This window comes from Neovison vison, chromosome 3, assembly GCF_020171115.1.
Source record: "Neovison vison isolate M4711 chromosome 3, ASM_NN_V1, whole genome shotgun sequence".
NCBI classification, from domain to species: domain Eukaryota; kingdom Metazoa; phylum Chordata; class Mammalia; order Carnivora; family Mustelidae; genus Neogale; species Neogale vison.
Genome location: NC_058093.1, coordinates 25,687,428 through 25,713,533, shown reverse-complemented (window position 1 = coordinate 25,713,533; position 26,106 = coordinate 25,687,428). Strand labels below are relative to the sequence as shown.

The 26,106-nt window shown below is 36.3% G+C and overlaps 1 protein-coding gene across 3 annotated transcripts in view; it reads left to right on the top strand.

Annotated features, from left to right (window-relative positions):
• The window catches only part of ABCA12 (ATP binding cassette subfamily A member 12), a 217,092-nt gene that overhangs the window by 119,548 nt on the left and 71,438 nt on the right, over nucleotides 1-26,106 (top strand). For all 3 annotated transcript variants that reach the window (XM_044241547.1, XM_044241546.1, XM_044241545.1), the window contains exons 8-15: nucleotides 781-959; nucleotides 6,618-6,730; nucleotides 11,335-11,410; nucleotides 15,443-15,561; nucleotides 16,590-16,696; nucleotides 22,421-22,677; nucleotides 22,776-22,888; nucleotides 24,102-24,226. In XM_044241547.1, coding sequence (XP_044097482.1) covers nucleotides 781-959; nucleotides 6,618-6,730; nucleotides 11,335-11,410; nucleotides 15,443-15,561; nucleotides 16,590-16,696; nucleotides 22,421-22,677; nucleotides 22,776-22,888; nucleotides 24,102-24,226 — 1,089 coding nt within the window. The remainder of the gene's footprint in view (nucleotides 1-780; nucleotides 960-6,617; nucleotides 6,731-11,334; nucleotides 11,411-15,442; nucleotides 15,562-16,589; nucleotides 16,697-22,420; nucleotides 22,678-22,775; nucleotides 22,889-24,101; nucleotides 24,227-26,106) is intronic.

Genomic DNA, 26,106 nt, shown 5'->3' with positions numbered 1-26,106 from the left:
TAGGGTAGAATGTTTGCTTAAGAATACATTGTTCAAAATCACATTCTCGGCATGAAAAAACTTGAATTACAACTGAACAAAAGCCTGACTTTACCAATCTGAATGACTTTATTAAGAAAATTACCTTGGGTGGGAATATAATGAAGAAATACTTTACTTGTTCACTGGATCTTGTGATACAGAGCAGGAGCAGAAGTCACAGTTTTTATTTGTTGGCTTATAATACAAGATGTGATTATTACATAGGTTCGCTCACTATAAATCATTTATTGTAACTAAAGTTCCTGGTGTGGCAACAGAACTTTGAAAGTATTTTCTTCCATTAAGTATGTGTGTATGTGTAATTATAGTAGCAAATATATAGAGATTTAAGGGTTCTGAAACCAAATAGTAAATAATATAAAGTCTGCTAATAGATACAGAGAAGATTTATCTGTAAATCCTAAACCTGATCCTAGGGAAAAACAAAAACATTACCCAGAAGCTAATTTCATTTTAAGAAATTAATTTTAATTTCCAAAATGTAATTTAATATATTTTGTATAAATACAGCTCTGTTAACCAAAATTGAACTATGCCAATTTCTGGAGGTATAAGAAAAAACCCAGTTATGTTTAAGGATATTAGAAATGGTTATAACTTTTCCAAGTAAAGAATGACTTCGAACTATTTGACAGTCAGAATTATGTGAAAGTCTAAATTTTTAATGCCTTTAAAAACAGTGAGCCATGTGATTACAAATGCTGAACTCCCATTTTGCCCCGTTTGTCATTTTGTAAGATATCAAGTGATCCCAACAACCAGAAGACAGTATTTCAGGAAATGGTCAAAGTGCTGTCCTTCTTCTCACAAGTCCAAGAGCAGCCCACTGTCTGGCAGCTTCTTTCTAGCTTTCCAAATGTGTTCCAGAATGGCACAACACTAAGCAGTCTACTTGGTGTTCTTAGAAATGCAAACAGGTAAGAAAATAGAAGAATCGAGTGGGACAAATAAGTCTTTTTTTTTTAATGTTACCTGTGAGGATCGCTGGTAGGTAAGTAATTTAAACATGGAGCCAATAATCGTTGAGTACCTTACTGCAGATTTTAACAATGAAAATGAAGGTATTAGTTAAGCAAAGAAAAAACACACACTGCAGTCATCAGGGTTACCCAGGAACATTGAGGAACTGAGAAGGCACACTAGTCTTAACAAATCTATAGTCAGTTGTTACTGCAGACCTTCTGAGAAAAGGTATGTAACAGGAGCAGGCGTAGATTAGAACATTGGCTCAGGCTCCTTCAGGGACAGGCAGAACTCTGCCTTTAGCATTTCAACTGCCCAAGAGTAAACTGTCCCATTGGGTTTTAGTTGATACCATCCAATATAAAACAACCTGTTGGTTGGAATTTTCAACTGAGCCACCTCAGTGGGGTTGGTTCCCCTCACATGCAGCCATTCTGTAAATGATCTTTCTAAACCTGCATATTGGGTTGGGTTTATTTGACATATATGACCAAAGGTTTGAAATTATCTTTGCAGGAGAAACCCTTTTAGAGGCTACTTCCTTATAAAAGAGTTCAGACTACAGCCAGTGTTTAGAATTTAATTGACTCGTACTTAGTTTTTGACTTTGACATCTGTCTGGCTGATTTGGAAATGTGCATTAAAAACAACAAAAGCAACACTAGATCAACAGCTGTCGATTATTGCATGTCTGCTACATTCCAGACACTTAACTGAGCCCTTTACAGATATACCACATTAAATCCTACAACTAAACTATTATTCAGTTTGTAAATGAGGTGACAGAGGGTCATGGAAATTAAATATTTGATGATTATACAACAAGGGGGACTTAAACCTGGGTTTTCTAACTCCAGAATCCAGGCTACCTCTTTACTATGTCAGTAGGAACACAATGTATTCCCTCTCTAATGTCTGAGGTACCAGAAGAGAGTGTTCTCACATTCTTTGGAAAGCGTCCAAGAGCTTATGTTTGTTCAAAGACCTTATAATAAGACCTTATGTTGGTACATTAATCTCATTCGATCCCACAACAATGCTTTGAAATTGAGACAACAGATATCCCCATTTTGTAGAGGAGGAAACAAACCCTTTAAAATTACTGTGCCAAGATTTGAGAACTAGTAAGTGACAAAGGCAGGAAGGACCTGAGGGATGACAAGTCCTGTGCTCTTTCCACAATAGCCCATCATAACTAACTTTTCAGAAGGAGGAAGATGTAAGGAGTTGGTTCTCTGTACTGGTCCTCATTTTAGCACTTAGGGTAATTTTCACCCAGAATTTTGGCACTTCATCCTCTTGCTCTTATTTATATTCTGTCTTAATAAGCAAACAGATAAATCAATTAAAGGAGAAGGAGAATCATTTGAATCCTGTAGCATAACAATAAAGAAGAGTCAAAGTAATAATCTGACCACAATAAGACATCACTACACACTCACTAAAATGGGTACAATTTTAAAAGATGGACAACCCCAACTGTTCACAAAAATGTAGAACAAATAGAACTCTTTGGAAAATGGTATGATAGCTTCTAATGAAGTTAACAATAGGCCCATATGATACAGCATTCTACTCCTGGATATATACCTAAGAAAATGGAACCATATGCCCACATGAAGATTGGTATGCTATGTTCACAGCAGATTTATCTGTAATAGCTAAAAATCAGGGGGAAAGAACAAATAGCCATAAATAGAAATACGAAAGAATTATAGTTTATTTATACATTGGAATTCTGTTCAACAAGAAAAACAAACAGATTACCAAGTCACATAGTAATGTGAATAAATATTATGACTACTATGCCGGCAGAAGAATCCAGATACCACCCCCCCAACCCAACCCCCCCAAAAAAGAATACCTACTGGATTTATAGATATTATTCCATTTATATGAAGTTCTCAAATTGATAGAATTAATTTATATTGTTACAAATTAAATCAGTGGATCCCAAGACAACTGGTGGGAGCATAAGGAAATTATTGGAGTGCTTTGTATCTTATTAGCATGGTGGCTACATGACTGTATACATTTGTTAAAACTCACTGAATTATCACCTAAAATAGGTGCATATTATTGTGTGTGAATTATACATCAATAAAATTTAAGACTCAACAAATAAAAAACAAAAATCCCACTAAATAATATTTCATAGAAGGTAAAAGATCCAAAAAATACTTCAGGATTAAAAATAAATACATAGGGCGCCTGGGTGGCTCAGTGGGTTAAGCCACTGCCTTCGGCTCAGGTCATGATCTCAGGGTCCTGGGATCGAGTCCTGCATTGGGCTCTCTGCTCAGCAGGGAGCCTGCTTCCTTCTCTCTCTCTGCCTGCCTCTCCATCTACTTGTGATTTCTCTCTGTCAAATAAATAAATAAAATCTTTAAAAAAATACATAAATAGAATACTTTAGTCATTGTTTTAGTGAAGTAAATTATTTAGGATGGGCATTTTACTTTGGTTATTTTAATTATCTTAGAATTTAAAATAAAATTGTTGCATATCATAGCATTATGCAATAGAGCATCTGTCTGGTAATGATTACAAATGTTGTAAACTGGTCTACATAATAATGAAAAAGAAGACAGAAATACCTGAAAGAAATAATTTCAAATTATTTTGAAGTAAATGACATTTGGGCATGTTGGTGGCTCAGATCATGATTTCAGAATTGTGAGATTGAACCCTGATTAGGGCCCCAGGCTGGAGCCTGCTTGGGATTCTCTCTCCCCTGCCCCTTCCCATCCCTGGAGGAAAAAAAAAAAAAAGTGGTAAATGACATTTAACTTTAAACAACTCTTTTTTTAAGTGGTCAATATTTAATTTAGGTTTTTATTCCTAATTTATACATGTTTTCTTTTTAATATGGTAGCCTTTGGCTATCTAATATGGCCTTCTAATATGATAACTGCATGTGAATTTTGACTAAAATGCTGAATTTTTAACTTTATTTAAATTGTAAACATTGATACTTGATTCAATTAATGGTTAACCTTCTCGTGTGTTTGGAACAGTGTTAGTATATGAACCTACTTTTTCATCTGTCACTATAATGAAATCTAAATACATATTAAATTTTTTTAAAAGATATATATATATATTTTTAGAGAGAACGAGCAGGGGTAAGGGAAGAGGGAGAGAAATCCTCAAGCATACTCCTCACTGAGCTCAGAGCCTGACTGGGGGCTGAGTTCTAGGACCCTGAGATCATGACCTGAACCAAAATCAAGAGTCAGCTGCTTAATCAGCTGAGCCACCCATACTCCCTGAGATTAAATATTTTCCATGAAAATTTGGATCTGAGTTGAGATGTTCCATAAATACAAAATTCATAATAAATTTCGAAAACTTAGAACAATAAAAAACATAAAATATTTCATTAATGATTTTTATATTGATTAACTATTGAAGTAATAATTTTGGATGTATTAGGTACATAGAATATTTTATTAATAGAATATTCTGTTAAAATTAATTTCATGTTTCTTATAACTTCTTTAACATGACTCCTGTAAAACTGAAATACAGGGCTTGCATTATATTTCTGTTGGAGAGCCCTCTTTAAACCATTTTTAAATTTTTTTTTTATTAACATATAATGTGTTATTAGCCCCAGGTGTACAGATCTGTGAATGGCCAGGATTACACACTTCACAGCACTCACCATATAAACCATTATTATTGTTATTAAACTGATAGTGTCATTAAGAGTCATAATTTCCTCATATAAATTACTGTATAGCAAATTAAGGTCTTATTGGCTTATCTTACTCTTGTTGCTCAAGTAATAAGAGATAAATAAACCCCACAAAAACTTTAGTCATTTCCTTCAACATCTTTTTATATTTTTGAGTTGTACATTATTATTAACCCATCACCCAAACCAGATACATAATGTTACTCTCATGACAGAAATTAGCAAAAATGAGCAATCTCAAAAAATTCAAGAAGTATATATGGAAAAACCATCATTTGTCATCATTTATGAGAAAGCTATGCTGAAATGCAGATCATGAAAACTCTTCTATAAAATTATCTTTACTTATAAAGAGACTTTTTTTTAGATAACTTCCATTTTTATATGGTAAAGAGTGGGGGTAAAAAATCTATGAAATAAAATAAAAATATTTTGGTCAGTAAATGGTTCAAAGGATTTCAGAGAATATGAAGGCCAGGTGTCATTATTTTTAAGCTAAAATTTTGTTAGAAAAAAGATGATTTAGGTCTACTGACATTTTATTAATGATATTCTTAACAATAATGTTGACAGCTTTAATGAGATTGCCAGTTCAGTCTTTGAAAGTGTTACTGTGAGACAGCAGATCAGGTGACTGAGACAGAGGGCCAACTTGGGACAGGGCTGGCAGAAATCTGTAACTTGAGGCAACCTGAGGCCGTCTAACTGGTCTCCATGGTCACCAGGTTCAGAAGCACCCCAAAGTCTGAGAACCAGGAGATTCTTAGGGCAAATATAAAAATGCCTGAGGTATCCACTGTTATGTATATAGAGCAGAGATGAAAAAAATACAGCTTAGCCTCTATGACCAGATACAATAATGAGCTAACAATGCCCAGGGGCTCTGTGCAGAAATGTTCTGCCCTCCTCCTTCCCAGCAATGTTGGGGCAAAATTTCTGTGCCAGAGGCAAGATGTAGAAGGTGCACATACTGTATCTGTTGCTGGAGTGAGCTGTTAGTTGACAAGGATACATGGGGAAAACTGTTAGCAAATTGGTACATTTAACCCTGCACATGTCAATTGTTAACAAAGCCTGTTGTTCTAGTTACTACTCGTGTAAATTAAAGCATTGCCCTTGATTATTGATATAAATCAAGTATTTGGGGGATTCAGATGTACAATGACAACTTTTTTTTAATGCTAAAAAAGACATTTCTTAAGAAAAATTCCTTTTTGAAATTATGGCATGAACTCAGATATAAATGAATTTGCTGATTGGCCTTCCCCAGTACAGACTGCCCATCTTACTTGTAACATAGAAATTCTAGGAAGATCATGCCAGTTAGTCTCTATACTGCTGTTGAGCTACCCTAGAGTAGTGCCTGTGGGACACTTAGCGGATAGAATGCCGTTTTTAATTAGGGCAAGCTCCATTTCTTTTTCAAAGACATTACCATTTGTTCAGCAAAAATAAATTTTAATCAAATGCTTAAATAATTTTTATTCCTGGAATAGCTTCCTTTCTCTCTGGGCTTGATTTTTAACAAAAATAATTTCCAATATTTAATTTTTCCCTTAAAAAGAAAAAAAAAAAGTCACCTTTCCATTGGACGTTTCTATTCCTAACCACTTATTTTTAAGTCTTAACAGAAACAACTGATGTGAACTTTACTCCCTTACTTTTAGGCTCTTGAGTTCCCGAGTCTTTAGAATCTGGGAAAGGTTTCAAAGCACTCTGTCTGGTTCAAGAACATTTTGGGGTGATTTTGTGCATGAACAGACAAGTAATTAAATGACAAGAGCAGCATCTTGTTTCTCATGCTATAAGAATAATTTTCTATACTGTAGCCATTTTCTCCTTGAATTAACCTTTTGTTTTTGTCTGCAAATCCTGAAATGCGATCTGGTTTAATTATTTTCTGACTCGTTAGTGCGCTGCTGGTCCTGCAGAAGGTTTATCCACGTGTCACAACTAACGAAGGTTTCAAAACTCTCCATAAATCTGTGAAACATCTGCTGTACACTCTGGACTCCCCAGATCAAGGTATTGTACTTCCATCTTACTGTATTCAATTATGAGACACAAAGCCTGTTAGGAATATAAAGCGGAGTGCCACCGAAGCAATCATTTATAGATGATACCATTCTTGGGTAGGCAAATATGCCTGGACTAAATCTGTATCTCTGGCTAATCAAAGAAAGGAAGAAATGCTGAAAAAGAGGCTGTGAGTTTCTAGAATGTTTATATTTAGGTGAAAATGATTTCTCTTAGCTTGTAAAACTGTGTTTATACTTGGTATGTAAAATAAATACTGGGACCAAGCCTCAACAAATAGATTCGTACCACTTTTTGGAAGAGAAGCCTACACTGAATTGCAGGATTTTTACCCTCATTTCCAAATTTTGGCTTTTTAATCAGGATGAATTTTTCATTGGTAAAAATGTATCCCTCGGGGTGCCTGGGTGGCTCAGTGGGTTAAAGCCGCTGCCTTCGGCTCAGGTCATGATCCCAGGGTCCTGGGATTGAGCCCCCCATCAGGCTCTCTGCTCAGCAGGGAACCTGCTTCCCTTCCCCTCTCTCTCCGCATGCTTGTGATCTCTGTCAAATAAATAAATAAAATCTTAAAAAAAAAATGTATCCCTCAACCAGCCTTCTTGAAAATACATGATGCACATTAGTGTTTGAATATATTGGTATAAATCTGCTGTCATTCCCAGTAAGATAAACTATCGCATGTTGCTAGTGAGTCATACCATGTCACCTTTGCATGGATGCAATAGCATTACATACGGCCTGCATGGACATACACAGATCTATACACGCAGACACATGCAGACAAAAATTTAGGACCTTTAAGAATAAGTCTCTACTTTCAAGTACCAGGTAAAATGTGTGGTTAGCATTTTCTCTTCCGAATGAGTTTAAAATTATGTTCTCTCAGCTGAGTTTGTCAGCTTTCAGATATGTGGATTTTATCTTTCGGTTACAAAGTAAGAAGTCTGAGAGCGTCAGGTCACAAGCTGATTGTTCATTATACTCTTGCTCATTAAACTGTTAGTTTTCATGCGGATGCAGGTTTGGATAGGCTTTGAAGAATTCTCATTGGATGGTCTGACATACCGTTGCAAACCAATTTCTGTAAGGCTAGAGCATGTTTTATATCTACAATTACAGAATTAATGACTAGGTTGCAAGATTGATTGTTGTTAAATTTAATGGTCCTGACAAACATTGGAAAAAAATGCTTGCTCTTAAAAAAATATATATATATATATATCGTCCAGGCCAGGAAACCAGACTGTACTAACAAACACTAATTATATCCTCTCTATTTTTTTTATTTGCATTTTGAAGACTTGAGAACTTCGAGTTTCTTCCTACCAGTCTTTTTCTTTTCATCTTCAGACTCAACACCTTATAATTATATAAAATAAAGGGATAAAGTTAAAAAAATTCTTACAAAGGACAAAAGCCCATCAGTGGTCTGCTTAGAAGCCAGAGAAGTAAGCAGCACTTCTAATTAACTGAGGCTTCAAAACACTTTCCCTGGCAAACAGTACAGCTCAGTTTTCAATATTTAAGAATGGCCAAGTCTCATGTCTGTGTGTATGCTAATGATTTTGGCATGTTTCAGAACATGTCTTTGGATGGTCAAGTTGACCAGGAAAGACATTCAAAGATATGTGTTGCTATTTATAAAATTTGAGGGGCTTACAGTCATTTTTTAAAATTTCCTACACTTGTGACTTCATCCATCTGATGATTAATACAGTAGCATTAAAGTCAGTTCCTGAAAGTCATTAGCCCATAATCCCTACTTGCTTTGGTGGAGATATTTTGGTCTTTGAAAAATTCTTCTAGGTATTTCTGGGAATTCGTTAGCGAACTAAAACTTACTGAAGGCTGAATCAGTGACCTTAGTTCAACAATGCAGGGGTCTCTAGCCCCAGGAACAGATATCTGCCATGTTTCCAAGGCCAGCTGGTGCTTAGTCTTCAGGGCTTTTTTAGCAGTATTGTGGAAACAGCACACTTCTCCTTCGGCTTTGTGCTAAGTTAAGCAGGAGTGGGGCGGTGTTTCACAGTATAGTTGCCTGGGCTCTCTCTAATGTATGGCAGGGTTCAGATAGCTTTGAAAGTCTCATACCACTCTTTCAAAGAAGGAAAATAAGAAGTAGTACTTTTTGTGTCAGTGCTAAGTGCTTTACTATCTTAAATCACTTTCTTCATGAAAAGAAGTCTATGAGATAGAAATACTCTCCTGTTGTACAGACAAAGAAACTGAGGCATAGGGAGACTGGGCACTTCACCAACGTTAGCCACCCAGCAGGTGACCGAACTAAGATTAGAACCTGGATCTGTCTGTCCCCAAAGCCAGTTGCCGTGAACTCTTTGCCAGATGACCTTACTCACATTTACTTCCTGGGACACATACATACCTGATTCCAAGATACTTCATGTGGTCATGCAAGTACCCGCCGTCCTCAGACCTCAGAACAGCTCCCACTTTCAGCCGCTCTATAGTTGGACTCATCGTGACAGATTCCTTCCCACATAAGTTTTTCTTCACCCATCTCCCATTCCTTTCTACACACTGATTCCTGCAGACCTTTCCTGTCCTCTCTATCTGAGATGGAACACACTTTAAGATTTCTTTAGGTGACTCCTCAGCAACCGTGACAATATAGGAACTCTAATAAAGAGGAAGGAGATTGTCTCCTAATATCCTGTGTTAGGGATGGAAAACTCAGTTCTGCCCCAGTCAGGATCCCTGCCTCAGTTCATATGCTTTAGTATTTCTGTTTGTAAACACTGAGTTTTGAAAACAGAGATTATCTTTGTGACTCACTGAAGTTTGCTCTTTTGCAAAGTAGTCAATTATATGAAATTACTTCTTTAAATGGAAAACCATCCTTACTGTGAAGAGGTTATCTGTGCACTAGATTTCTTTCTGTTTTAAATATGCCTAATCCTACAAATAAAAAATAAGTAAAATCTTATTTTTTAACAATCTGTAAAGCTTTCCACTTCATAAAGCCTATTTAGTACATTATTTCTTCCAAGGTATTTTATAGTCCAGAGGGAAAAGTGACCAGGCCCCTACTCATTGTCAGGTTACAAAGTTGATTTCTATTAGTTACTCATTTTAATTGCTTGATGAGGAAGAAAAACTCCATAGCCATTTAGTATACAAAGGCCAATAAACTTTCTCAGCATTACATAAGAATTCAAACTGAGCAAGATTTGATCTTGGAAAAATGGTTTATATACTTTTACATTGGAAATGTATGAATCTCAACAGAACTCTATCCCTGATTCTTCCAAATAAGCATGCCAACAAACAATAGGTATTACCACTATTAATTAGCTTTATTTTTCCTGGGTATCTTCATTCTTGGTTCTTTAACTCACTGATGCATTGCTATCTCTAGAGTAATAAAATTCAGCTGCATCTTGAGCAGAGCACAGGAAAACTCTGTTCTGCTGAACAGGAAAACTGAAAAAGACCCTGTGCCAGGTACTAGAAAAGGTGCAAACATGACTCACATACCACTGATACAGAGGTGGACGAGGAGGTCTTTCATTTAGTGATAGTCTCTTTTACACACATTCTAATTTAAATAAACATCGATCAGCACCAGAAAAGTATGGATGATTGCATAGTTTTGCAATAGGACCTTTATGGAAAGCCTTTAAAACACACTAACTAGGGACAATGGGAGAACTCTTAATGCCAGTAATAAAATATCCTATTGAAAGAAATTAGATCAGTGTTAAAAATACCAGCACTGAAATATACTGGATTATAAGGAATAAGTAGTGTCTCAAGAGGAGCCTGCAAGAATTGATCCCATTTCCCTAAAGATCTGAATGAAAGCTTTGGATTTATGGTTTTTATTTATGCAGTAGCCATTAAAGTATTCTCATGTTCAATTTTTCATGTGAATACTGTTGCACACTTACTTTTTTATGATACAGTGTTATGTGGTAAGCTGAATCAGCACCTATTTAACACCGAGGGGCAATTCACAGTGTTGAATTAGACCTTCCCATATGGTTTCCATTAGTTAGCGATTGCCTTCCACACTTTGAAACTTCATATTATTTGAGACCACTAACGGTTCTGTTAATACGAGCCAATTTGCATTCACAGCTGCATTCAGTTGAAATCAGTGACTGCTTTTTGAAAGATGGAAAATATAGATTTGTGATAGCAGATGTTTCCTAAGGCTACATTCTTGACAACTGAAGGCAAAAAAATCCAGTGACCTGGAAGACTGAAAATTGGGCCTCATTTGTTTAACAAATCATGTGGTAGACACAATCTGTATTATAGTATTCAAGAGTCATCTGTGCATACAGTTCTTAGGATAAAATAATGTCATGTTTGACAGAGAATTTCTTAGAAATGTATGTGCTTGACCATTGAGGTTATTCTGATTAGCAGGTACCTATTACCTATAAATATCCTGAATGTTTCCAACAGAAAAAGGATAGATACCTTTTGTAATATCTTTTGCAGAAAAATTCTGCAGATTATTTTGCATTTCCTTCCCATTTATTTACCTGTGATGATTTTTGCTACAAAAAATAAATCCTTGAAGCAAATATGTTAAGCGCTTACTTCCATAAATGTCATTTCTGTAGGTGGCTCTGATAATGTGACGCATGTGTGGCACGAGGAAGATGGGCAGTTACTGTCCCCAAGCAGCTTGGCTGCACAGTAAGTCTTTCTTTGTTGTTTGTTTCTACACTAGTAGGTAACTTGTCTGAATAAGCAATCAACACAATTTATAAATTTATATAATTCATTTATCAGTTTGTAAAACTTTGAAATAGAAAAATCCACTATTGACTAACCAAGAAAGGCACATAGCTCAAAAGTAGTAAAGTTGAAACTTATTTTTTCATATTATCCAGGGACATTTCTGGAGACTGCAACATGAGCTTCTCTTTTTCAGTTGTAATATTGTATATAACTAGATCCATTGTGTCCTGTCTGGATGGTTATTTTATGTCTCTGAGGAAAATCTAGGTGGAGGTCGAATTTCCAACTTTTTTAAGGTCTTTCATTATAAAACTTGTATAAGCATCCAATTTTTCACATTATGACTTATTTTATTTTTAAAAAATCACAGTATTTCTTATGCCAGTCAAGATAATGCAAAATTTGTTTGCTTCTGTAGCATTTGTGTAGGTAAAACTGTTTATAGGTAATTTAATTTTGGACTCTTACTGGGGCATGTAAATATGTTGTCCTAGAAATAGGCAGTGGAAATGACAGCAGTAGTGTTGGCTTCTGAAGACCATTAATGTGAGCAGTGCTTTGAAGTAACTGTACTAATCAACGTGGGGAATGAATGCGGGCACCTGTGGAAGCTGACTGAAGGAAATTCCTGTAACTCAAGGCAAATTTAGAGACTAGATGGCCTGTTATGTAAACATTGTTTCGGCCCGATAAAGTATACTATTGACATTTTTTTTTATTTCAGTCCTGAAGGATAAATTTCTGTGCTAATGGAAATTTGTACAAATAAAAGCAAATAGTATGGGATGCCTGGGTGGCTCAGTTGGTTAAGCGGGTGCCTTCGGCTCAGGTCATGATCCCAGCGTCCTGGGATCGAGTCCCACATCGGGCTCCTTGCTCAGCAGGGAGCCTGCTTCTCCCTCTGCCTCTGCCTGCCATTCTGTCTGCCTGTGCTCGCTCTCTCTCCCTCTCTCTCTCTGACAAATAAATAAAAATCTTAAAAAAAAAAAAAAAGCAAATAGTAGGACTTATTTTTAGCCATTTTTTTTCTTTCTGAAATAGGATCTATGCAGTTGTTTATAAACTTTCTATTATTTGATGAGAAGTTCCAACTCTGGATAAATTCTAGGCAAATTCCATAAACAGCCACTTTGTATGTCTGTTCCCACATTTCTCCTCCCCTAAGGTGGCTGAACCAGGTGTTCTTTCCAAAGCAATCAAGCAACCTTGTAAAATTTCTCCCTAGCTAGGATGCCGTGTTCCAGAAAGTTGGGGCTTTTTTCCACATTCCTTATAGAGCTGTCAAAAATACTTAAAAAAAAAAAAAAACCAAACCCCAAAAACAAAAACAAAACCTTTGTATTGAAACAACTGTATGCTTATTGTTGAAACCAGGTACCTTTTTATCAGAGCCTTGAGACATCCACAGCATTGATAACATTAGCACTTCAGACCACAAAATTCCAGAAACAGTGTACTTGCTGGCAGCTAGCTGACCGTTTATTAGAAAGAATTCAATACTTTTACGATGGTTCTTGTTGAGATTGATGAAATTAAGGGATTTTTTATCTTTGGAGATCTTTTCCGTTCCCATTTTAAAATAGTCACAGAGTGGCAATATTTGGCATAAAATAAAGGAATTTTTTGGTCTAGAATTTTCTAAAGAAGGCTGCTTAAAAATATTTTTCCGTCATTGCTCTTCTCTCTTCTTTATTTTTGTCCTAAGGTTATTATTTGTATTATTCTGATGGTATATGTGTGCACACTCACACATGGACACACACATAAGCTCATCCTTCATTGCAAACATTCTTGGAAAATAATAGGATTGTATACAAAAGATACATAAATAGTTTAAAAGAATAATTAGATGTTTATGCTAAAGCGGTGGCACATACATATGGAATCTTAATTTTCAGAGTATATTAAATGTAATCATTAAAATTTTGACAATCATTAAAATCTTGACAGTCAAATGTTCTTTCTGAAGCTAAGAGAATGGCTTAGATAATATTTCAAGGTCACTTTTAGTGTAGCCTCCTTCTGCTTCTATTTTAAGCTTGAAAATACACCATGAGAATCCCTTGCGTTATTCCACATAGGTTAGATCTGTATTTCCATATTGTGTACTATACCAGGATGCAAATGGTTCTGTACTATAGTAACTATAACACATGGAAATGGTTACCCTTTTTTTTTTTTTTTTTTTAGTGTGGAAGGTGTCAATTGTATTTATTTATTTATTTTTTTAAAGATTTTATTTATTCATGAGAGAGATGAAGAGCAGAGTGAGAGAGAGCACAAGTGGGGTATGGGGCAGAGGGAGAAGCAGACACCCCGCTGAGTAGGGAGTCCCTCAAGGCTCAATCCCAGCACCCTAAGATCATGACCTGATCTGAAGGGGGACGCTTAACCCACTGAGCCACCCACTTCATCTTTAAATGAAGGTCAGCTATCTGGCCAATTAACTATGCTCTGACTGCCACGTTAGAGACTTCTCTTGCTGTAGATTGTTTTTCCTCTTTAAAGTTCTTCAAGGATCCCGTGGAATAGACCCACATTTCAAATACCCCTTAGGGTATTTAAAATGCTTTGACAATAATGCGAACATTTTCCTACATGTTTATTTAGCTATACCAGGAGAAGGCTCTTTCCTTAGTATTTGAATAAAATCTAAGTTAAAAATCTGACAGAATTAGTTAATTTATATATTGTGCAGTTTGATTCAAAGTAGATGATCCCCAAATCAGTTTTTGACATTTATGTTGTCTCTCCTGTCCATGAAATTCAGTCACAGACACTAAGGGAAGGTGTTACAAAGTAAAGAGATGCAGCCTCATAGTTGAAGTGACAGGGCACACACAACACACATGTATTTACTCACTCTAATGATGCCTCAGAAATCCTAGACTGTATCTCATATGCCAGTCAGGCTGAAGGGAGACCTGAAAGTGGTTAATTTGGAAACACTAAACTGGTTGCGTCAAGAAAAGGAAGAAACTTTTCATGGTTGAATTACATTCCACTAGTTTTTAAAGTCACAATTAAATAAATTTAAATTTATTTGAAGAATGTTTTAGGTGGGGGCGCCTGGGTGGCTCAGTGGGTTAAGCCACTGCCTTCGCTTTGGCTCAGGTCATGATCTCAGGGTCCTGGGATCGAGCCCCGCATCAGGCTCTCTGCTCAGAGGGGAGCCTGCTTCCCCCGCTCCCTCTGCCTGCCTTTCTAACTACTTGTGATCTGTCTCTGTCAGATAAATAAAATCTTTAAAAAAAAAAAAAAAAGAATGTTATAGGTGGAAGGGATTAGCTGGTCGTTCAGCCCCCTACATCTCATTTTAGAGGGGAAGGAACTGAAGCCCAGAGGGGATTTCAGATTTAGAGGAGACAAAAGAAAAAGAAAAGAAAAACATACAAGACTCCTAAGTTATACGTACATTGAAAAATTATTTATCATTAAAAAAGGAAAAATTATTCATTGTTTATCTGAAATTCATTTTTTAAAGATTTTATTTATTTGACAGAGAGATAGCACAAGTAGGCAGAACGGCAGGCAGAGGGAGAGGAAGAAGCAGGCTCCCCGCTGGGCAGGGAGCCCGACGTTGGATTTGATCCCAGAACCCTGGGATCATGAACTGAGCTGAAGGCAGCTGCTGAACCAACTGAGCCATCCAGACAGATTTAACTGGGAGTCCTGTATTTCATCCGGCTACCTTAGCCCCATAATTTTTTTTCTTTCATATGAATGTGCCTAAAAATAGTATTATGATCACTTATGACTGGATATTAAAAAAACTAAACCTAAAGATAATTCCCATGGAGAAGTAAGCACTCAGAGGGTGCAGAGCAAGTGTGCCCTTTAGGCCAGATGGAGGAAGATGTTCTACTTCACAGTTTTAATGCCCACTTCAACCAGTGCCAAACAGCCAGGGACTTAAATGATCTCAACAAAAGAGCTTTATCCTCTTTATATATGACTCCGTTTATATATTCTTTTCTAATTCTGTAGGCTCCTACTACTGGAAAGCTTTGAAGATGCTGTCTTAAATATATCAGCTGATAGTCCTTACATTCCTTACTTGGCATGTGTGAGAAATGTCACTGACAATTTGGCCAAGGGATCACAAGGTAATACTCTTTTTACTACTCAAAATGCTGCTTAGGATTCTAATTCTGTTTTAAGACATTTGCTTAAAAAATAAAGAGAAGGGTTTTTAAAAGATTTTAGTTTCCATATGTATGAGTTTCAGTTTGGTAGTTTGGTATATGAAGGTAATATTAATTGTGATATTATATTGTTACTTCTGTTCCTGCTGCTGGTACTTCTGGTCACCTGGAGAAACTTGAATGTGCAATGACCATGTAACAGAAAATATGATAATGACCTCCCAGACAAACTTGCCAAGTTCCTGGAATTATTAGTAGTTCAAATAACCCTTCATGGCATTTTCTGTGTCCCTAATAATCTTATATATCAAGAAATAATGAAGAATGAGCAGGTGTAAATTATTTATAAACAACGGATTTTTGTGTGGCAGACTGTTTTTACTTCCATCCTTATACACCTTATTTTCACTTTTCTGCCTTCCCGGACAGTCATTAAGATGTCATTTAATCAGACGTCTCTTTTCCTTTTTCAAGAGAAAATCTTGATTTTCTCACCTTTTCCAAAGGGTCTACATTCACTTTGCTCACACCAAAATAATTTCTTGAGACTTAATGGCAAGAAATGGCACAGCAAATATTTAAGCATGGTGTCTGTTTACTAGGCATGAATTAATCAAGGTTGGAAGGGCATATATATGTCACAGTGATTATGCAATCTAGTCTCCCCCAAACACTTCAACTTAACAGTATATTCAAAAGTCAGAGATAAAAGCAGATTCAGTTCACGAAGAGCCAAAAGTGCGTAGTACCTTTGCTAGAAATATTTTTGTCTCTAAGCAGAATATCTATGAATATTTTAAAAATAATGAACTCTGTAGTCTCCATGGTTCAAGGAAAGGTTAAATTTTCACTTGTCTTATATTTAGATTGAACTAGGCCATTATCTTAGGAAAAACTTAGCAGTAAATTAGGATAAAGGTGTTTTTCAAATGGGCTTCCTAAGTGACCTTGCAGTTCACATAAGGTAACTCTTTACTCTTCCTTTACAGAAAATTTAAGACTCCTGCAGTCCATGATTTCATTTAAAAAATCTTTTCTTCAAGATGGTTTTTATGAGGATTACTTTTCTTCAGTTCCTGAAGTCCTGAAATCAACAGTAAGTCATGAAAGAAAAAATAAATAAATAAACCATGACATTTTCTGTAATACTCTGGCAAGGTATATTTTCCGTTTAAGTTTTAAATCTATGTCTTTATAAATATGGGTCCTATTTTGACTATATTAATGCCAGAAAAGGGGGAGGACAAAAGTGTTCTTGTGCTATAAAATGGCATTTTGTTCTTAATTGGTGGATATCTCTATATGAAATGACCCATAAAGGCCTAATTACAGTATTCACATACATAAAGGGATGGCTAATAATATGGTTATCTCGTTAAGCTTTGTAATTTCAGAATAGTATTCATAATATGATTTCCAATTTAAGTTTGCCTCAGTTTTTAAAAGTATAAAAGTTGCTCTTAAAAGCTGGTGTTTAGACTTTAGTGTGCCGAAATCACAAAAGTTGACTAACCTATTTTTATTGTCATCAGCAATAGAAAGTAATAAATCATATTAAGATGTATGATATTAAACAAAGGGAAAGCAGCAGAAAAAAATTTTAAACTCTGAAATTTGAATTGGTTCAAATTTATCTATTATTCTTTGCTTAGCTCATGCATATAGTATATAGGTAATCATGATAATTCACGTCATTTCTTAAATAACCCTATTAAAATTTGAAAATAGCTTTCCTAGTAAGAACAGCAGTTTAACTGAATTTATGTAGGCAGGGATAAAGCAAAATTATATAACTGGTTTATTCAGGGCAAGCAAGATGACTTTCTGGGTAGTCAACATGGCCTAAGTAGGCATCCAAAGCGTATGTCCATGTGTAGTATAAGTAGGTAATGCTAGTAAGATTACCTGCATTTATCCGGGTCTTCTACACAAGTCAAAATTTCTAATGCATCTAATTTAGCAGTATCTTAATTTGTTTGTGCAAATGAAAAGGAAGTTATGCATTCATCTGGAAAATTCCTACTCATCCTTCAAGGACAAGTTTAAATGTCACTTCTGTAATATTAGAGTATTGCCTTGCTCCCTGCTTCTCAGCCAGGGTAATGGCTTTGTGTGCACATAATATTTATCCATTCATTCATTCAATCCATCATCTATGGTCCCATAACACTAATCTATTTATTCAAAAGACATAATCTGTAACCCCAAAGTCCTTACACCAATCCACTATAGCAGATGGGAAAGCAGACCAATAATCATAACACAGTGAAATAAGCCTTGTGGTATGTGGATGGACAGGATTCTGTGTATGGAAGTGTGAGATTGAACTTTGATTGTAGGGGATGAGGGTGGAGAGAAGAAATCTCATGGAGGAGATAATGCTTGCTCTTAATGGTTGCAGTCCTGCATTTCACACACACAGACCTACATTTGCTAAGACAGAGGTGTGAACCTGAAGGACAGACATGTTCCCATCTGGAGTATAAGGTGCCTGTGGGAGAGACAGGAAAGGGGACTGCAGAGAGACAGGGCCCAGATCCGTCTGCTTAGTCACCAAGTTTGAATCTTGTCTGGAAAGTTGTGCATTTGATAGGAAGTAAAATTTTCATTTTAGAAAGAGGTCGCTCTTGCAGAACTATGCAGGACAGAACGGGGAAGAGCTAGATAGGTGATTTTTAGCAGTAACCTAAGCAAAAAGTGAGCCCTGCACTTTGTCAGTGGCAGAAAAAGAAGGAAGAGACAGTTTGAAGAATGGGGTGTAGGAGGTTCTGTGACACAACACAGCAGCCAGTGGGCATAAGCGAGAGGAGTCTGGTGAGATTTCTGGCTGCTGAAACTTACTACTCAGCCTTATAGCTGATGTGTAAGTAAGGTCTGCTTCCCTCCCTAGAGGGTAAATGCAGATAAAATGTTGCCTTTTGTATCTCTAAAGTCCCATATTTGCCACATAGTAGGAGCTCAAGACAACTCATGGATGTGTGAACAAATGAGGGTGTTAGAAGAGAGTGTGGTGGTGTGGTTGTGTCACCCGGACAATTACTCACTGTGGTTCTCAACTTGTGAAGTAACTAGGCAGCACAAAATGTACACCAGGGAAATTGGAGCAATCCATTCTCAATCATTTACACTCATGGAATGGGAGATAGATGTGAGACTAATTTAAAACAGCATCCACATTTTGAAGATACTGCTCCACTTGGGGGTTACATGATGAAAAAAGTTCTAGAAGCCACAGAAGTGGAAATAAACACAATCCTGTCACGTGGGTAGAAAATCTGTTGTCATTTACAAGCATGGCTGCTATTTTCAGTTGACAGAACCCCTACATTCCAGGACTGTAAGCTCCCGGAGGACATTGTTAAGTCTGTTCCTCTTCTGTTGTATTCTCAGCACCAGGTGTATGGACACATGGAAAATGTCCAGTGCGTATCACTGAAGGAATGAAGATAAATTCTTACAGTTTTACAGCAGGAGATGATTTTAACTTTCTTGCTTTGCCTTCTCTGGTAATCAGTATCTTAACTGTGACAGTTAGGGCCTACCTGTTCTAAAACTTGACTTGTGGCATTTCTAAGAAGGTTGAGATCCTCCAAAATGTCAAATGCTTGTCATTCAAAAGTGACTTCTCCTGTTCCTACCCCTCTTTTCTAGTCCTAACATTGAACTTCTCCTGAGCTTTTATGTTTTCTCCTTTGTTCATTGTAAGAAGGATAGCTTCCTGATTGGGGAACTGCACATAAAGTGGATATTCCCCAGATTGGGCAGAAATATGGGTAACACAATATTTTTATTATAACACCTTTAAATTTTTAAATAAGTTCCCTTCCCCTGCATTTACTTGCCAAGAGCCCAGGAGCATTGCTATTTTATTACTTTTATACCTATGATATTTTGAGGTGTTTTTTTTTTTGAGGTGGGGTGGGTGCAGAGGGAGAGGTAGAAAGAGAACTTTAAGCAGGCTCCATTCCCAGTGTGAGCCCAATGCAGGGCTCAACCCTGAGATCATGACCAGAGCTGAAATCAAGAGTTGGACACCCAACCAACTGAGTCACCCAGGTGCGCTGATATTTTGAGTTCTTATTTAAATGTAACTTAACATTTCTGTTTCAGATGCATTCAGGGACCAGGGGCACTGGGGAATTCAGTCACAGCTGGACATGGAGTTAGTTATGGGTCATTGTTCAAGTTTGACCTGAGCCTTTCTTCACTATGTGGACTAGGGTCATGATAAAGGAGCGAAGGACTTTACATGAGGTTCTGACAGACCCACAATCTGGATTTGACACATACTTTTGAAGAGAGAATTTTAATTCTTTGAATTTATGATTATTAATGATCCATGAAGCTTCTAAAAATTTAGTGCCTGCATTGCTTTTAGAGGAAAGTAATAAATAATGACAAATACTGAATGACTATTGGGTTGCTCCTTGATGCCCCACAATGTATTCCACATGGACCCTGAATTAACCCTTATTTCAGAGAACCAATTCTACTTCAGTAGCATGGCTACACTTCCAATTTCTCCTTCAATAATTTTTATGTTATCAAACAAGGATTATACTGTATGGACTTTTACTGGTTTCTTACACATGTATGTCAAACTTGCATTAAAAAATATATTTGGGTCAAAATATATATATACATATGTATTTAGGTCTCTACTGAGTAAAAGTCTCGTATTTACTATACCCTCAAAGCTTGATTAAAACAAATTTATTGGGCTACCAGTATTTATCCTTTTATGTATGAAATCACTAAAAGCCACTGGATGATGTGGCAGGAAGCCTTGGCTCCATTCATTAAAAATTTAATCATATCTAGTATTTGGAAAATCAAAGGAAGGAATAGAATGGCAAACACATAGTTACAGCTGATAAAACAATGGGACCTGTAATGGAAGTTTTCTCACAGCAGTGACTAGTGAGTAGAATTTTAATATGCATGAGGCTATTTTAGGTAGTTCAAAGCCAGAAGTCAATTAGAATATTAAATACAGTAAAAAATAGACCAATGATATTTACTATCTAAGATGATCAGTGTTTAATTGCTCCTGCCTACATGTAGTTACTATAAATCTTTCATCTAAGACACATAATTGTGCCTTTCCCATTTGATATATGGAAAGAAACATCCCTAAACATTTGCTTGGATCATAAAATATTTCATTTCCATTGAAATGCAACTTCTGATTGAAATTGAGTTGCAATGAATGACACATGCATTTGCTTCCTTAAATGTTGCTCCAAATTATTTGACCTTCCTCTTTCTCTCTCTCTCTCTCTTTTTTTTTTTTGAGAGACAAAGGAGGGGGAGGGGCAGAGAGAGAGAGAGAGAGAAAGTATCTTAAGCAGACTCGACACTCAGCATGGAGCCCAATGTGGGGCTTCATCTCATGACCCTGAGTCATGACGTGAGCTGAAATCAAGAGTTAAATGCTTCGCTGACTGAGCTCAGGTGCCCCAAATTATTTGACTTCTTAAAAGGAATAGCTCCAGGGTAGCTTCTAAGCACAGCAGAACTTTTAAGTACTTCCAGAGAACAAAGGCACCCGGTTTTCCTCAGTAGATAAGAGGGTAGAAGATAATGTCCAAAACAATGCTGACACTTCTGAAAATCCAAGTTTATTCCCATCCATAGTTTAAACACAATCTTATTAAAATGTACTCTTATTAAATGCAGTGATTCACATGCTCCTTTTTTCAAAAGGCTTTTTTCTTGTCAATGATTTTTTTTTAATTGTGGTAAAATACACGCAACATAAAATTTACCACCTAAAGCATTTTTAACTGTACAGTTCAGGCTTGTTAAATACATCCAATCTCCAGAACTGTCTTAATCTTGCAAAACTGAATACCTGTACCTGTTACCATGATGCCCATTCCTCTCTGGCCCAGCCCCTGGCAGCCACAGTTCTACTTCCTGTCGCTGTGAATTTGACTACTCTACAGTCCTCATTTAAGTGAAAGCATCCAGTGTATTTGTCTTTTTGTGACTGGCTTATTTCACACAGCACAAGGTCCTCAAGGTTCATCCATGTTGTAGCATGTGTCTGATACGAAAGCTGAGTAATATCTCATTGTGTATCTGTATACTGCATTGGGTTTAGTTCATCTGTCAGTGGACACTTGGGCTGCTTCTGCCTCTTGGTTAGTGTGAACAATGTTGCTGTGGACCTGGGTACACAAATATTTGTTTGAAACCCAGCTTTCAGTACTTCGGGGTATGTACACAGAAGTGGGATTGCTGAATCATATGGTGATTCTGTTTTTATTTCTGAAGAATCTCCATACTGTTTTCCACAGTGGCCACATCATTTTCCATCCAGCAGTGCACAAGAGTTCCAATTCCTCCACATCCTTCCCAACATTTGTTTTTTTTTTTTCTTTCTTTCTTTTTTACTTAACGGTAGCCATCTTAATGTGTACACGGAAGAAAGACTTTATTTTGCCAAACCCACTTTTCTGTCTGCCTTTCCACATGATTTAAAACCTAAACAAAAATATAAACTATTTGAAGTATTTGTGATTTAAATGAGATAAAACTAAACCACCTCTTTTTTAACCATTGAGTCTATAAGATCTGAGTCCAGTTGGGAAATACAGATTTAATAGGTCCAAGAGTTTTATAAAATTCTAAAGAAAGCAGTAAACTCAAATGACAGGATATAATGCTATGCAGTAAAACTTGCCAAATGCCAACAAATTAAACACAAATGAACAATTTTTTTAAAGTAAATCAATTTTGGTTACTTATTATCAATTACCAAATATTTATAATAATGTAACTAATCTATTTCCTGCTCCTTCCCCATTCTGGAAAGCTGTCTCAGCTTCGAAACTTGACCGAACTTCTTTGCGAATCTGAAACTTTCCGTCCAATAGAGAGAATGTGCCCGCTCTCTGACGTGAACTTTGGGAACCTATGTGAAGAAAGTGCGTTTCATGTGCAGCTCCTCGAAGCAGCAGAACTTGGCACCGAAATAGCAACCAACTTACTGTACCATGACAATATTATATCTAAAAAACTGAGGGATTTGCTTACTGGAGAGCCAAGCAAAATGAATTTAAATATGGATTGGTAAGTATCTTCATTGCCTGTTTCCTTGGTGAAACCTCTTCTCAGATGATTATGGATATGCTTAGTGTAGTTTCTTCTCCTCTTCTGCTTTGTTCCAGGTTTCTAGAACAGGCACTGCAAATGAATTACTTGGAAAATATCACACAGTTAATGCCGGCCATAGAAGCCATGCTGCATGTCAATAACAGCGCAGACCCATCTGAAAAACCAGGTGCTTCCCCATTCATATTTTTAAGTGCTGTCTTTTAAGAATGCATGTGATTCTCATGGTGCAGTTTAAGAAAGGCTTTTCTGAAGTTCCCAACCAAACCTACTTTGTATCTGCCCTTACACATGAGAAGTCCAAAGCTTTCAAATATGGTTACTTGTCTAAAATAAACACACAGAAAGCCAGCAGTGGATGAAATAGGGAAATTTGATTTCACAGCAAAAAGATCTTTGAAATTTTAACTAGTTAGACCATTCACCTTTTATTTCTCTGATATATTAAAGCGCATTAGCTAGGATGGAATTTATTTATTTCATGAAAATAATCTGATTTAAAAAATAAAAAAGATGCACTGCCGTCTATAGAAATCTCAATTCAGAACCTATTAGTATTCTGAGCATGAGGCCCCATGCAATACGTTTCTTCTTTGCATAATACCTCAATACTGAAAAGAAAGGCATTCAGAATTTTGGATAACAGGCAGCCACAAAAATTTGAAAGGCAGTAAGTCCAAAAATAAAGAGGGTATATTTGCATGAGGGATACTTCATGAAGAAGTCGAAAGATATTTGCAGAATGAAGATTATAATCTGCTTAAGTAAAGTCAAAATATCATTTGTTATGAGTGACCCAGATATGAAAAAATTATAATCAGTGTCCTAAAAAAGTTTGAAGTTAAACACATTCTATATAAAAATGAGGTAAGGACTATTAAAAAGTCCTTTACAAACTGTAAACTGGACAAAATTAAGGAAAAGTGCTGTGCAGCATTAATGTTGCAGATTTAGCAAACCTTGTCCTAAGTTGACAGTATTATATGATCCGAGGTTGGAAAACATTTTGAATTTGTGTGATGTTTTAAATCAAATGGAGGGATATATATTTAGTGTATTAGGTGATCAAAGTCTGGGAAGAAACCATATATAGATTTTTTTTAATCAACTTTGTGTTGGAGACATCTAAGGAAAATTTATAACCCAGGACAGTCTGTTACCTTGGGCCGATGATACCATAATTAGAACTAGTCTAAATCAGATAGAAATAGATCCTAAAGATGCAGAGTTCGCCAAAACTGAGAGACCTTTGCTCCTGACCCAAGACATGTATGTTGAGTGTATGTTTTAGTCTAGAAGGTTCCTCTAATGTTAGTACAACAAGTTAAAAAGAATTCCATTGCAACCAACACATGTTTTCTTTCTTTTTTATTTTCTTGCAGGTCGGTTAATAGAAATGTTTAAGAATGTTGAAGAGCTGAAGGAAGACCTGAGGAGAACGACAGGCCTGTCCAACAGGAGTATCGATAGTCTGCTGGCCATTCCTATCCCTGATAACAGAGCTGAGGTGGGATAAAATACATTTGTACGTAGAGCCAGATCTTAAAAGTTTGAATCATGTGTAATATTTATTGAGCATCTACCAGTTAAACACTGAGAAGTTGCTTGCAGATCTGGTGCATTTTGCTTGCAAATGATAAAATTAGAGGCTCAATTTCTAGTGGGGTTAGAAGAAAAATCCTGAAGTAAGACAAGTTCTCACTGTTTATTTCCTTTCCTTCTAGTTTTCCTTCTCCTTCATTTCCCCTCCTTTGTGCTCTCCTTTTCCTTACTTCTACATGGTTTTCTTAAATAAGTAGTGCCATCAATAATTCTGTATATGCAGACCACAGTCATGTTTTCTGAGATAAATTGGCACAGCCTGTTATGATGACATCAAAGTCAGATTTCAGTAATCTAATTGGGAGAAAAAGAAAACAAAACAAAACAAAACAGGCCACTTACAATTTGTTGAAATGAATGCTCAGTTTTGCTTTTTTAAAAGTCCCAAGACAAGACATAGTATGTAAAATAGATAGGATCCAGGGAACCCTGGGTGAGTTTGTGGATATAGTGAACATGTTTGGGTGTGAAAATTAATAATGTCATTTCCTTAGGATGATAATAGGGTTTTTCCACTTGAAATGTCTCTTCTTTTATCCTTTCCCAAGTCCATTGTCTGAAAATGTCATAGAAATTTTCCAGAAGAACTGCAGAGTTTAAGGCCTCATCCATCCAAAACTTATGTGTGACAGAGTGTGTCATTTCTAAACACAGCCCAGATATTCTCCAATATCGGATAAAGTTTTTTGAAAGCCTTGAAGACTGCCTTAGGGAAATATTTAGGTTTACTTGTGTCCTATTCATTGGTTCCCTCATATGAAACCAGAAGTACTTTGCCTTCCCTTTTTTTCCTCTTGCTCTAGCAAATAGTAGTTATTGACCTTTTCCCTTTGATCTCACCTTTTACTCATTATTAATTTTTTTTTATTTTTTTAATTTTTTTTCACCTTTTACTCATTTTATCCTAAGATCTAATTTCAGTAATTAAGTGTTTGGCTTCTGAAGAGCAGGTTCATTTTAGTAAATAAAAATACATAAATGGGGAGTGTACATTCTTACTGTTCTCAAAAGGAAAGAGAGAAAAATTTCAACAGTCTTGAATTTCCTAAACATTTCTCTCTATTTCAACTCAATGGCAATAGAGACTTCTTAACTTCTCATATGCACACCTCACTTTTCACACAGCATCACTGTCCAGGATGGTTGGTTGATATTATTACATAATCCTTGGCTTTTTATTCTTTGCCCTTTATCTCTCAATAGAGATACCTAGAGTTTCTTGTGTAAGATTATAACTTCAAAAAAAAAAAAAGGATTATAACTTCAAATGATTTTAAAAACAAAATGTAATTTAAATACACTAAATAAAATTTTAAAGGGAAAATGAGTCTTAAATGAATATTTTCCCCAGACTTAACTCCAGATCAATTCATTCTTGGTACCATCACTTACCCAGATGTTTGGAAGAAATCTCAGAATTATCACAGACACTTCTTCGTCTCTTTTCCTCCATCTTGTTTCTTAAGCTTTCCAGTGAACTCTGGGCTCTCTACAGTTTTATCGATAGTGATTAGTGCTTTATTTTTGTTTTAAAGATTTATTTATTTATTGGAGAGAGAGAGAGATCACACAGTTGGGGGTGGGGGAGAGAGAGAATCTCAAGCAGACTCCCACTGAGCACAGAGCCCAACTTAGGGCTTGATCTCATGAACCTGAGATTGTGACCTGAGCTGAAGCCAAGAGTCAGACCTTAATTTACTGAGCCACCCAAGCACCCTGTGATGAGTGCTTTAAATCAAGGGGAAGAATTGACTTGGAGCATAATTTATCATATTTTTAAATGAA